General features: G+C 40.0%; 1 protein-coding gene across 2 annotated transcripts in view; it reads right to left on the bottom strand.

Annotated features, from left to right (window-relative positions):
- The window catches only part of USP8 (ubiquitin specific peptidase 8), a 73,023-nt gene that overhangs the window by 11,133 nt on the left and 47,979 nt on the right, over positions 1–13,911 (bottom strand). For both annotated transcript variants that reach the window (XM_059372813.1, XM_059372814.1), the window contains exon 11: positions 2,725–3,306. In XM_059372813.1, the coding sequence (XP_059228796.1) occupies positions 2,725–3,306 (582 nt within the window). The remainder of the gene's footprint in view (positions 1–2,724; positions 3,307–13,911) is intronic.

Genomic DNA, 13,911 nt, shown 5'->3' with positions numbered 1-13,911 from the left:
AAAGAAAACTCAAACTATCCTCCATGATAGACTTGCTGGTCAATCACTAGCTAATACAAATAAATCCATCAGAGTGAAAATATAATAGGAGGAAAAAAAGAGAGATCTCTGAGTTTATTTAGTTTTATTGTCAAAGTAGATATTTTTAATTAAAGGTGATAGACCCCATGTGGGATTTCCCAACAATAAAGATAAAGGAGAAAATAAACTGATGAATCAATGCGGTGGGAGAGGGAAGTGTGCAAGTCGCAGTGGATAGGGAAGCACTGACTCATGATACACGGCCAAGTGTGTTGCTGGTCATCAGTGTATATTCACCATGACCTCCTTTGAACACTGTCCTTTTTTTTTTTTTTTTTTTAAAGATTCTATTTATTTATTTGACAGAGATCACAAGTAGGCAGAGAGGCAGGCAGAGAGAGAGGAGGAAGCAGGCTCCCCGCTGAGCAGAGAAACTAACGTAGGACTCGATCCCAAGACTCCGGGGATCATGACCCAAGCTGAAGGCAGACGCCCAACTGACTGAGCCACCCAGGTGCCCCTTGAACACTGTCCTTTTATTTTAATCTCACATGATTTGGTTGCTTTCAAAGTGGTCATGTTCTCCCAAAATGAACATATTGAAGAGAATGAATAGATTATGGGATACTCATACAGAACAATGTTCAAAAGCACAAAATCCATTTTATATCCTCTTGGAATCTATCATAGTTTCCTTTAAAAATTCACTTGAACTTTACAGTTTATTTAAAAAATAACTACAGTAAAATAAAAACTTCTAAGTATTTGTGACAATTTTAATAAAATTTATTCCAAAATAAATTACGTATTTTGCTTACTTTTAAAAGAGCACGCAATATGTAATATATATGTATATAATAACTTTTTTCAATGTGTTATATATTATAGGAAACATCAAAGACTAATGTGATTATCTCAAGGTTAGATTTGTAGAGCTATTTAGATTTGTATTTGGCACCTTTATTGCTTCTCGGCCTTTTGGCTAAGATCAAGTGTGGCACCTATACTAAAAGGCCCCAGAAACATGAATGCTTTAAGTTCTTTTAGGACGGTGTGCCTCCAAGTGAAGCAAGATAGAGAAGAAGTGGCTTTGGAATCTTATTGCACATGGGCTCCTAGGCAGAATACTTAACCTCCAAGCTTCAATTTTATTTCCAAACTGAATACCTCATGGACTTATCATTAGAAGGATAAGATAATGTAGGAAAAACACTTGGTGTATAATAGCTACTCAATGAATAATACTTAAACTGTAACAGCTCAACAATTCTGAGTCTCCCATGAATAAAGTGAGACAGCATTTTAGTACATGGGCTTCATTTCTCTAACTTTAGGTGTTTAGAAGGCTTCTGTATGATACTGATACACACACACACACACACAAACACACACTTTTTTTTTGCTTTTTTTGGCGAGTGAGCATGCATGATGTGAGTGGGGTAGGCGAAGGGCTGAGGGATAGGGAGTGAGAGAATCTTATGCAGGCTCCATGCCCAGCACAGAGCCTAATGTGGGACCCAATCTCATGACCCTGAGATCATGATGTGCACAATGCCACTCAGGTGCCCAGAGAGCTTTATTTTTGATAGTTAAGGTTACTAGGTAAGTGTCCCTGGATAAGTACGCCATTAATATGAATTCTTAATTCTGGTCTGTGCCTGAACTGCTGCTTCAGAAGTTATAAAGATTGACATTCTGTAAAGACAGTATTTTTGCCTTCTATCTGAAGTCATTTTTACACTACCAAAAATGTATTTCCATTTATGTGTACATAAAAAGGGCTATAACTGTTCCTGTTATTATAAAAACATATTTGTTGTTCAAAAGGGAAAAGCACCGTTAATTGTATAATACAGGGGGAAAAAAAGCACATATGATACCATTAGGTTAGAGAAGAGTAACAATGAAAAATGTTCCCCCAAATTAAGGAGTCAATCTTGGGGAGTAGCCAGGGGCAAAAAAAGGCAACACTAATGGGATTACTGCCAGTATTATTGACTAGATGAAGCAACAAACAAAATGCCATAGACATGACCACAAAAAATCACTATACACAATGAGAAATGTTGAGGCATTTAGATGTCACTCATTTTGGACATATTCTAAGCAGATACAAGCTCTATCATATACACATTTGACACCTAACTCCTTCACACTGAGAGGGAGGTTATATTTACATTTTTTTCTAGATAAAACATTTTTTTCTAGATAAAAATTTTCTGGATAAAAAAATTCCATAAAAATGAAGAATGCAGCAAGTTATCTCAATTGCTAAAAAAATACTGCATTTGGGGCGCCTGGGTGGCTCAGTGGGTTAAGCCGCTGCCTTCAGCTCAGGTCATGATCCCAGGGTCCTGGGATCGAGCCCCGCATCGGGCTCTCTGCTCAGCCGGGAGCCTTCTTCCTTCTCTCTCTCTCTGCCTGCCTCTCTGCCTGCTTGTGATCTCTCTCTGTCAAATAAATAAATAAAATCTTAAAAAAAAACAAACAAACTGCATTTCACAGACATAAAAGCAATCCCATTCCCAGTCAATCAAAGGAGAGTGGGTGAATTACAAATGTAGATGGATTAGGACAAATCTATCACCCACTAGAAAATCACTTAAAAGGTCTGCCCTATTTATGGAATGCCCCTGGTGTCATCTTTTTATCTAACAATTTATTTCACTTACTTGGCAGTTTGTACTGTTTGTTTCTGCTTACCTTGACTGAATTTGAATCTCCTGCCACTGAAGCATGGGGCACATCTCCCACCGCCTTTTGCTGCAGTTCTGGGGTGGGACACCTTTTGTCCCTATCTTCTGCAGACTTCTTGGCATCGGTAGTTTCATGTTCACTTTTACTTTGTCTTTTTACTCCTGTTATTTCTCTGCCCCTCTTTGCTGAAGTTTCTTTATCTTCTTTCTTGGCCTCACTTTCTCTCTTTTCCATTTCTTCTTTTGCTTTCTGTTGCTTTTCTGTGATTTCATTTTCTTCAGCTTCTTGTTTCTTTCTGGCTTTTTGTTCTTGTTCTTCTCTCCTCAGTTTCTCTTTTTGTTCTTCTTGCTGCCTTTCTCGGAGTTCTTTTTCTTGTCTGTTTTTCTCCATTAGAAGAGCAGTTTCTGCATGAATACGAGCTTTTTCTTCATCTGTTAACATGGCAGTTGGAGGGGGAAATACTGGTTTTGTGGAACGATCAGGAACAACTTTCCCATCCTTAGGAGACTGTTGCTCATGATCTTTATTTTCAGATTTTATTCTATGATCTTCAGGCAATCTGACTGCTGGTTTTTTAGTACGATCAAACTAGATCAACAAAAACAGAGCAAAACATTCTTTTGTCAAGATCCAGGAATGTAATCTCAGTTCTTAAAATCAACTTGTTGTAAAAGAACCATCACTTTATGGAGACAACACGTGCCAGAGGATCTATTTGTGTCTGTCAAGATTTCTCATAAGGCGCTTGGCACTTACTACCTCTTGATTCCATACTTTCACTATACCATGATATGTTATGTACTTGGAAGAGTTCATCTAAAACATAAAACCTAGACCTGGCCATACCTAAATTTAAGTTCCATTTCCACATATCCAAATGCTTACTCAGTATCTCTATGACAGTGTCTCACGTATATACCACAAACCTAACATGGCCAAAATTGATTACACAATATTCTCCCTACAAACATGGTCCTTATCTCACGGATGTAACCACAATCCAAATAGCAGCACACACCAGAAAGCTGAGTTTCATGTGTCCTCCCCCTGACCTAGTGCAGTCTGATGATTTTCTTCCTCTATCTGTCCCTTTCCCCTAGCACCAACCAAGTCCATGCCAAAATCCTCCCTACACTGTTTCTAACTAGTTGCCCCATCTCTTTTCTTGCTTCCCTTCTCTTTCCACACTGTAGCCAGAATAATCATTTTAAAACAAATATGACTATGTTCCTCCTATATATAAAACCCTACATTTTTTTAAAAAAGATTTTATTTTTTTAAAAGATTTTATTTATTTATTTGACAGAGAGATAGAGAGATCACAAGTAGGCAGAGAGGCAGGCAGAGAGAGAGAGGGAGAAGCAGGCTCCCCGCTGAGAGAGAGCCTGAAGTGGGGCTTGATCCCAGGACCCTGGGATCATGACCTGAGCCGAAGGCAGAGGCTTTAACCCACTGGGCCATGGCACCCCTAAAGATTTTATTTATTTGACAAAGAGTGGGAGAGAGAGTGAGAGAAGGAGAAAGAGCACATGTGGGGGAGCAGCAAAGGGAGAGAGAGAAGCAGACTCCCCACTGAACAGGGAGCCTGATGCACAGCTTGATCCCAGGACTCTGGGATCATGATCTGAGCCCAAGGCAGACGCTTAACCAACTGAGCCACCCAGGCACCTGTAAAACCCTGTTTTAAATAGCTACTCACTGTACTCAGATGACATCTAAAGTCTGTGTGGCCCTATGTGGCCTCATCTTCCCACCTCTACCTATCCTCTACCTAACTCTCTATCTTATCTCAGACTAATCTACACACCAGCGCACCCCCGTCCCTGCCTTTTTAATTCCAAAGATGCCAAGCTCCTTCCCAACTCAGGCCTTTATACCAGCTGTTCATCTAGAATACACCTACTACGACTTTAGGTTGTGGCTTAAGTATCTTTCCCTTAGGAAAGACTTCCTAAATCCCCAAAGTCTCCTGATACATGCTCTCCTAATATCCTATTTTTCCCCTCATATTTTTATTGGGATCCTTGATTAAATAACTATAATTACTTGTTTAAAAATCTTTCTTCCGTCCTAGACTATAAACTCCAGGAGGGTAAAGACTGTGCTTGAGACATAGTAAATAAATATGTTGCCAAAGGATTGGGTAAAATATTCCACAACACCTTTCATAACAGGTAAGCTACTAAATTAATAAGTTAAATGTTCATTCCCTCAATTTAATAGGATACTAACCCTACAGAATTGTTAGAAATGACCCAAACATCTTTTTTTTTCTTTTCTTTCTTTCCTACCTTCCTTCCTTTTTTTTTTTTTTTAAACAAATTGAGGGTTTTATTTACATAATAGGACAAGAAAAGTATATAAAAGACTCTTTGTCAAGTGGGTAAAGGCAAAGTTCTAAAATTTATTTTGCAGTAGGGTGTGGAACTGGACATTAAAAAAAAAAAAAAGAAAGAAAGAAAAACTAAAGACAGAGAAAAAGGCAAAAAGGTAACCTGCAACATGGATGTCCTGTCAGGGGGAGAATGAGCACTCAGTGACAGCTGGGACAAGTTTCACCTGTACACAGAAATGGGACAATTCCTGTAAGGTTCCAACTAATGAAATTTCTAGGTTAATTTTTAATCAGACTATTCGAATTTCAGGGCCAAATGTGCTTGGCCTGGTATGTCTACATTCTGGGGCTGGGACAGGGAAGGTCTTTGCCAGACAGGCCTCAGCAGCTCTGGTTCCTTTCTGTGTCACACTTCCATTCCCCCACGGGAACTCAATAGTCTTCTCTGGGGTATGTCAGCATCACTGAGCCACTGGGGAGGGACATCCTCCAAGCCTACCACAGGTTGCTTCCTCCCATCACCCATGGGCCACAAAGGTCTGGCTCTCCCATTAAACTATGTTTGACTTTTTCTTCCACTTACATCTCTTCCCCGAGTCTCAGCATGACTGGGCAAGCTGTAGTTACCTTACATGTGTGAAAATGTGCCATTATCAACTTTCATCATTTGAGTTAAAACAAGACTGTTTTCTCTTTTCCTCACAAATATTAATGATGCAGAACTGGATCCAAGTTCATCTTCAACATGAGCCTCCAGAATGTCTAGCTACAACTTTCTCCTACACTGGTTCCTTTTTCTGTACATTTGTCTTTCTTCCCCCATCCACCTTCTCCACATGCTGGTGCCACCTGGTTGGCTTGAGCGGTGAAGCATGAGCACTGAGGCCTTCTTTGCAAGGCCTGGGAAACTTAGGGAAACATGCAGGTATTGCTACCAACCCTACAGATTGATCAGCAACAACTATTTGGACTTCTGGATATTCTGGAAACAGAACTGTGGCCCATCACAGAGGCTGGTGGAGGGGTATGTTAAAAGGAGTCTCTTCTTTCTTTCACCTCCCTGGCCAACGGTCCAATGGCAGTCTCAGGGTTGTCCTGGTGGAACATCCAGCTCAGGACCCATGCGGCGCTGCTCTCTGAATCCAGGTGAGATGTAGACAAACTTGGTAGCATCAAAGAGGAAAGGATGCTACAAAGGCAGTCAGTGAGAGCTCATGGGCTTCAGAGGGATTTAAAGCACCTGTAGCCACCCATCATCCCTTGTCCCTGCACAGAACTGAAATCCAGCCCAACTAAGATTCCCCAGGGCTCATAAACCAGACCTGGCTGTCCTACTTCCACTCCTCCTGTTCACCGTCTTTCTTGTTTTGACTTCCAGCACACCTGTCTCCTACTTACTGGTTCCTTCCCCAAATCACACACTTTCCTTGCAGGCGTAGCGTCTCCCTCTCTCCCAAGACAAAGGGCCTTTGGTGGCTTGGTGTAGAGGTGATGAACAGTCAGGAGTGGGTGATGATGGCCAGCAGTTGAGGTGTACAGCTCCAAACACAGAGCCAGACTGGGTTGGCTGAGTATGACAGGAGCACTTGCTCAAGCGACCTCTTCAACCCAGCGTGCATCTGACCTCCCTCCTTCCTTCACCGCTACTGCACATTTGTGTCATGGGGCAGGGGGATGGGAATCACAAGTTTTATCTGCTTTAAGCAGTCATGCCCGTCATCAAGTTTTCAAAGCATCACACCTTCAAAGAGATTTTCCTTCCTTCCTTCTTCTCAAGACCATAATTAAACTCCAGGTGACAAAGGGGTAGAGGCAGGAGCTGGGGTGCATGACTGACAGACCGCTCCTTTGCTGCCGCCAGAACAGAAGCAGCCAAGGGCTGTAGCGCCGTGTCAGGGTGACCTTTCCAGAACATAACAGATCATCTTAGCCCAGGTCAAAATTCCCTTTCTCCCTTATAATCACCACTCCGCCACCCACCCAGAGTGCTCCCCTATGTCAAGTGTCTGCCTCCATGCCAGCCCTTGTGGGTTAGCACACTAGAATACCAAACCTAAGGTGGGCCTAATTCTCTGTGGGACTGTCCATCAGAGCCACCTGTGTGCTAGTCATGAAAAGCTCAGAGGATGGGCAGGGATATTTCGTTCATAACATTCATCCAATTCACTGAAGACACCTTGTTTTCCTCCAAGGATTTTGTGGGTTCAGGTCTGAAATGGTCCTGGATTCGCACAGCTCGCAGAGCTTCCAGAGCAGAGCTTTCATCTATTTGTGTGTGTTTGCCCTCGCAGTTCCCTTTGGCAGAAGAACGAGACCAGGCTGGTGACTACTCTGAACAGGGCAGGGTAGACCACAGCGAAGCTGGGCAGGCAATGATCATGTAGTGGCTTCCTTTGTTGATGACCTTCCCAACATTCTTGCTGTAGTTCTTCAGCTTGGCAGGTACCTCCTCTTGGGCTTCTCGCCAGGTGCTGGCTCCTCCAGGGGCTCGTAGCACTCCAGGAGGACAGGGAGGTGCACCTTGTGTGTGCTCCAGACCCCTGGGGGCCTCGTGCTCACACCGCTCACCATCTTGTCCTCGCGTACCGGCTGCTCCAGGAGGGCGGCTGCCTCTTCGGCCCACTCTGTCCACATCCACCACCGGGGCCTGCAGCCAAGGAAGTCACTCATGGCTTTGCTTTGGAGACTGTCATGATGCTGCAGCCCCTCTGGCAAAGGTTGTGGTGAGAAGACGCCAACCCCCAAAAACATATTTCTTGAGAATACAACTTACTGAAACAAGTATAAAAATTTACAAGAAGATTTGCCAATAACAACCTGTATGGTTTTTACAAAACGTATTATACATTCTGCAACTAGGAAATACCACCACAGGAAGAATTAAGTTAAGAAGTCATTCTTTTGCTTCTTGCTCATTTCTCTTCTTGCCTCCTTACTTTAAAAATCTATTCCCTTCTCTTATTTTTCTCTATTTGAGATTGAAGTAGGAAGAACCACTATGAGGATAAGGATAATAAAAGGTGGACAGGAACCAAAAAAATGTTTCCATTTACATTTTAACAATTCCATCCATTTCCCCCCTAGTTTTAAAAGCAAAATTATGGTAATGTTATTTTCAACTTGAAATTCTTTAAGTTTCCTTGTGCCTACAGGATAACTCCAATTTGATCCAAGTATCTCTTGATGACTCTTGTCCATCTTTCTGATCTTATCTACTAACACGCTGGTCTAGACAGACAAGAGAGAGCAGTGTCCAAGCATGTCAAAACTACTCACTGGTCCCAGAGCATGCTTGTTCCTTTAGTCATGAAATCTTCTACTTGTCTCTTTAATCCTCAAATCCTATTGTACTCTTATAGCCTGGATAAAATACGTCCTGTTCCATGAAGACCTCTCTGACACCCTCAGTCAAAATTTTCTTCTTTCTCGTGCTCCAATGACTATAAGAGCAATTATGAAATTCTACCTTCTATTTTGGCTGTTTTTGTGTAAGTCTCTCTTTCTAAACATCAGATAGAATCCATAGCTTAATTGTATTTGTAAATCTTCATGTTGTCTTTCACACAGAGAACCCTCAAAATATGTCAGAAAAATTGCTTATATCTCAGAAAGTAACAAGAGGATTAGGGTTCAAATAACATGTTCATTAAATTTAAAGGAAGTGCAATAACATAAGCTCTTTTTTCAATTTCTTAAAATTTATGTCTTAAGAAAAGTTGCCTAGTCAAATACCGTTTAGTCTTAAGATTTAGTTTGAAATATTTAGAGCAGAAGACCTTAAAAAATGAAGAAATGAACCATCTCATTTCATAATAAAAAAAGAGTTGTTTTCTATTCACAGCCTGTTGCACAAATCAAATGGCAAATCCACTTCAAATGTGAAATACTGTTGAAATGTATTGGAAAAAAATTAAAAATGAAGGCTATAAAAAATCTCATTGGAAACTTCATAAGGGAGAATGAGTTTACCTTCCTTTGAGTAAAATGCAGAGGTAAAAAGCTGCATTTTTTTTGTAACATACTGGTTATTTAAGATCATTTAAATAATTATTGCTAAAACATGCTTTTGGAGAGGGGATCAAGATGGTGGAATAGGAAGATCTTGAGCTCACCTCTTTTTACAGACACACCAAAACTACAACTAAATATAGACGAACTCTTGGAATGACCTGAATACTAGCAAAACAGCTCTTCCACAACTAAAAATATAAAAAGCCATGTTCCGAGAGGTAGGAGGGGCAAAGGCACAGTCTAGTCAATATTCAGACACCTGGAACAGCAATTTACAAAAGGCAGGAATAATCACAAATATGGAGGTCCTCCCGAGGATCAAGGGGTTTAAGTCCCACATTAGGCATCCCTAACCAAAGGGCCTGTATAGGAAAGATGAACCCCAATAATGTCTGGACATGAAAATCAATGGGGTTTATATCCAGGATAGCAAAAGGGCTATAGGACCCTGAGACTCTGCTTTTAAAGGGCGAGGCCACAAACTCACTTGTTCCCAGACCCAATACAGAGGCAAAAGTTTGAAAAACACCTGGGCCATATGTGAAGGCAAGTTATTAACTAATTTTAAGGTATTTGCAGGAGGGGTAGGGATCTATAATGACATTTTCTAGGAATGGAAGTGCTTGTAGGCACCATGTCTGATACTTTCCATGTGCCCTGCTACCACCATTTACCCCACTTGGTATTCCCCCTACCCATGGATCAGCCCTGCCCAAGAGCATACTTTGGCAGGTACCCATCCAAAGTGGTTCCTGCTCAACTACACCTGGCAGGCAGCCTAAGACAAAATGATAGCCCCCAAAAGCAGCTCCTGCTGGGGTGGGGAAGGTGTCAGTTTTACCCAACATCGTGACCTGAATGGCCGTGACTGGGCTTCTCAGCCACTTGAACCAGGACTAGTCCTGCCCACCAGTACGCTACAGCAGTCTCAACCTAGCCATATCAGAAGGGCACACAAAGCCCATACACGGGATATCCCTGGAGTGCCTGGTTCTGGTGACCAGGGCGAGATTGCACACCTGGGCCCCAAAAGGCACCTTCTACGTAAGGCCACTCCTTCAAGACTGGGAGATGCAGCTGACCTATTTAACACAGAGAAACAGAGAGTCAAGCAAAATGAGGAGGCAGAGATATACTTCAAAACAAAACAACAAGATAAAACCTCAGAAAAAGAACCAGAAATAAGCAATCTTCCTGATAAAGAGTTAAAAGTAATGGTCATAATGATATTCACTGAACTTGGAAGAATGGATGAATGCACTAAGAACTTCAACAAGGACGTAGAAAATAGAAAAAATAACCAATCAGAGCTGAAGAATAAAAGTAACTAAAATGAAAAATACACTGGGAAAAAAATATATTGAGGGAATCAAGAGCAGCTTAAAAAATGCAGAACATATCAATGATCTGGAAGACAGAGTAGTGGCAATCACTCCAGTTGAACAACAAAAAGAAAAAAAGAATTTAAACAAAAGAGGGTTAAGAGATGACTGGGACAATAGCAAGTGTACTAATATTTGCATTACGGGGTACCAGAAGAAAAGGGAAGAGAAAGAGGCAAAGAACTTATCTGAAAAAATATAGCTGAGGGGCGCCTGGGTGGCTCAGTGGGTTAAAGCCTCTGCCTTCAGCTCAGGTCATGATCCCATGGTCCTGGGATCGAGCCCCGCATCAGGCTCTCTGTTCAGTTGAGACCCTGCTTCCTCCTCTCTCTCCACCTGCCTCTCTACCTACTCTCTCTCTGTGAAATAAATAAAATCTTAAAAAAAAAAAAAAAAGAAAGAAAAAATATAGCTGAAAACATTCCTAACATAGAGGAGAAAACAGACAGTCTAGGTCTAGAAAGCACAGAGCCCAAAAGAAGAGGAAAACAAAGCAATGTGCATCAAGACATAATAATTAACATGTAAAACATTAAAATTTAAGAGAATTGGGGCACCTAGGTGGCTTAGTGGATTAAGCATCTACCTTCAGTTCGGTCATGATCTCAGGGTCCTGGGATCAAGCCCCGTGTCAGGGTCCCTGCTCAGCAGGGAGTCTACTTCTCCCTCTGCCTCTCCCCCTGCACATGTCTTCTCTCACTAAATAAAATCTTAAAAAGAAAAAAAGATAAAGAGAAGTTTTAAAGCAGCAAGAGAGAAGCAAAAAGTTACCTATAAGGGAAACCCTACAAGGCTCTCAGTTGATTTTTCCACAGAAACTTTGCAGCCCAGAAGGGATTGTCATGATATAGTCAAATTGTAGAAAGGAAAAGCCAATAATCAAGAATACTCTACTTGGCACGGTATCACTTGGAATTAAATAAGAAATAAAGAGTTTCCTTGACAAACAAAAGTTAAAGGAGTTCACCATCACTAAACCAGCCTTACAAAAAAGGTTAAAGGAACCCACGTGGAAAAGAAAAGAAAAGGCCATAACCAGAAGTGACATTTTAAAAGAAAAATATCACTGATAAAAGCAAACATAGTAAAGGAAGGGAATCAACCAATTCTAAAGCTACTATGGAGATTATGACAAAAGTAATAAAATATAAAAATAAAAAATATAAAATATGTCAGAAATATAAAATGTGTAGGGGTGCCTTGGTGGCTCAGTCAGTTGAGTGTCCAACTCTTGGTTTCAGGTCAGGTTGTGATCTCATGGGTGGTAAGACTGAGCTCTACAATGGGCTTCATGCTTAGTGGGGAGTCAGCTTGAAGATTCTCTCCCTCTGCCCCTCTCCCAACTTGAGCACACAATCTTGCTCTCAAATAAATAAACCTTAAAAAAAACACACACAAAATGTGGAGAGGATAAGTTAAAATGTAATGATGTTAAGATGTGTTTGAAGTTAAGTGACCATCAACTTGAAATAAACTGCCATATATATGTAACGTGCTATTTATGTACCCAAAACCAAAAACCTCTAATAGGTAAACAAAAAATAAAGAGAAGGGAATCTAAATAAAACACTAGAGAACAAGGGAAAAGAGCAAGAGAAGAAACAGAAAAAAGCTATAGAAACAATCAGAAAAGATTAAAAAAATGGCAGTTAGTACATGCCTATCAATAATTAGTTTGAATGTAAACAGACTAAGTGCTATAATCAAAATACAAACGGTGGCAGAATGGATTAAAAATAAAATAAGACCCATCTAGTATTCTGCTTACAAGAAACTTCAGACTTAAAGACATATACAAAAGTGAAGGGATGGAAAATGATAGTCTATGCAAAAAGAAGCTAAATAAAGAAAAAAAACAAAGAAAAAAGAGCTGGGGAAGCAACACATTTATCAGACAAAGTAGACCTTAAAACAAAGACTGTATGTAACAAGAGACAAAGTGGGGCATCCTAGGATGATAAAGGGATCAATCCAGCTAAGAGGATATAACAATTCTTAAATATCTATATACCCATCTCAGGAGCACCTAAATATATAAAGCAAATGTTAATACACAGAAAGGAAGAAACTGATCAGACTACAATAAAAGCAGGGGACTTTAACACCATACTTAAATCAATGGCTAGATCATCCAGACAGAAAATAAGGGAAAGAGCAGCTTTGAAGGACACATTAGACCACATGGATCTAAAAAACATATATAGTACATTGTCTCAAAACAGCAGAGTATACATTCTTTTCAAGTGTAAATGAAACTTTCTCTAGGACAGATCACATGTTGGGCCACGAAGTAAATCTCAATACATTTAAGAGGACCAAAATCATATCAAGCATCTTTTCCAACACAACTATATGAAACTAGAAATCAATTATAAAGAAAAATCTGGAAAGAATACAAATATAGAGAGCTACTAAACAACAAAGGGGTCAACCAAGAAATCAAAGAGGAAATTAAAAAATACATGGAAACAAATGAACATGAAAGCACAATGTTCCAAATCTTTTGGATGCAGCAAAAACAGTTCTAAGAGGGAGGTCTAGACAGAGGCCTACCTTAAGAAACAAGAAAAGTCTAAAATAAAAATACCTAACCTTATATCTAAATAAACTAGAAAAAAACAAAGCCCCAACCCAGCAGAAGGAAGGAAATAAAAAAGAGTAGGGCAGAAATAAATGAAACAGTTGAAGAATAGAAAAGATCAATGAAATAAGAACTGCTTCTTTGAAGAGAACCAAACTTTGAACAAAACTGATAAATCCTTAGCCAGACTCATCAAGAAAACATGAATGGACTCAAATAAAGAGAATGAGAAATGAAGAAATAACAACTGACACCAAAGAAATACAAAAGATTATGAAAAATTGTATGTCAACAAATTGGACAACCTAGGAGAAACGGATAAATTCTTTAAACATATAATATTCCAGACTCAACCAGGAAGAACAGAAAATCTTAGCAGATTAATTACAGGTATACTTTGCTTTACTTCACTTCACAGACACTGTATTTTTTAAAAACTAAAGGTTTATGGCAACACTGGATCAAGCAAGTCTGTTAGTGCCACTTCTCCAATAGCATTTGCTTACTTCATGTCTCTGCATTACATTTTGGTAATTCTCACAGGCTTTCAAACATTTTGTTATTACTTTATGTCATGGTGATTTGTGATTAATGATCTTTGATGTTACTATTTTAATTTTTTTCCAGTGCCATGAACCATACCCATATACTTTAATAAATGTTGCATATGTTCTGACTGTGTCATGGACCAGCTGTTCCCTAGTCTCTCTCCTTCTCCTTGGGTCTCTCTATTCCCCAAGACACAATACTGAAATTAGGCCAACAATTAACCCTGCAATGGCCTCTTAAGTGTTCAAGTGAAAGGAAGAGTCACACATCTAATCTTTTTTTTTTTTTTTAAAGATATATTTGTCACAGAGAGAGAGACAGAGACAGACAGAGTG

Source organism: Mustela nigripes, chromosome 13 (assembly GCF_022355385.1).
Source record: "Mustela nigripes isolate SB6536 chromosome 13, MUSNIG.SB6536, whole genome shotgun sequence".
Classification (NCBI taxonomy): domain Eukaryota; kingdom Metazoa; phylum Chordata; class Mammalia; order Carnivora; family Mustelidae; genus Mustela; species Mustela nigripes.
This window is presented reverse-complemented; position numbering and strand designations above follow the sequence as displayed.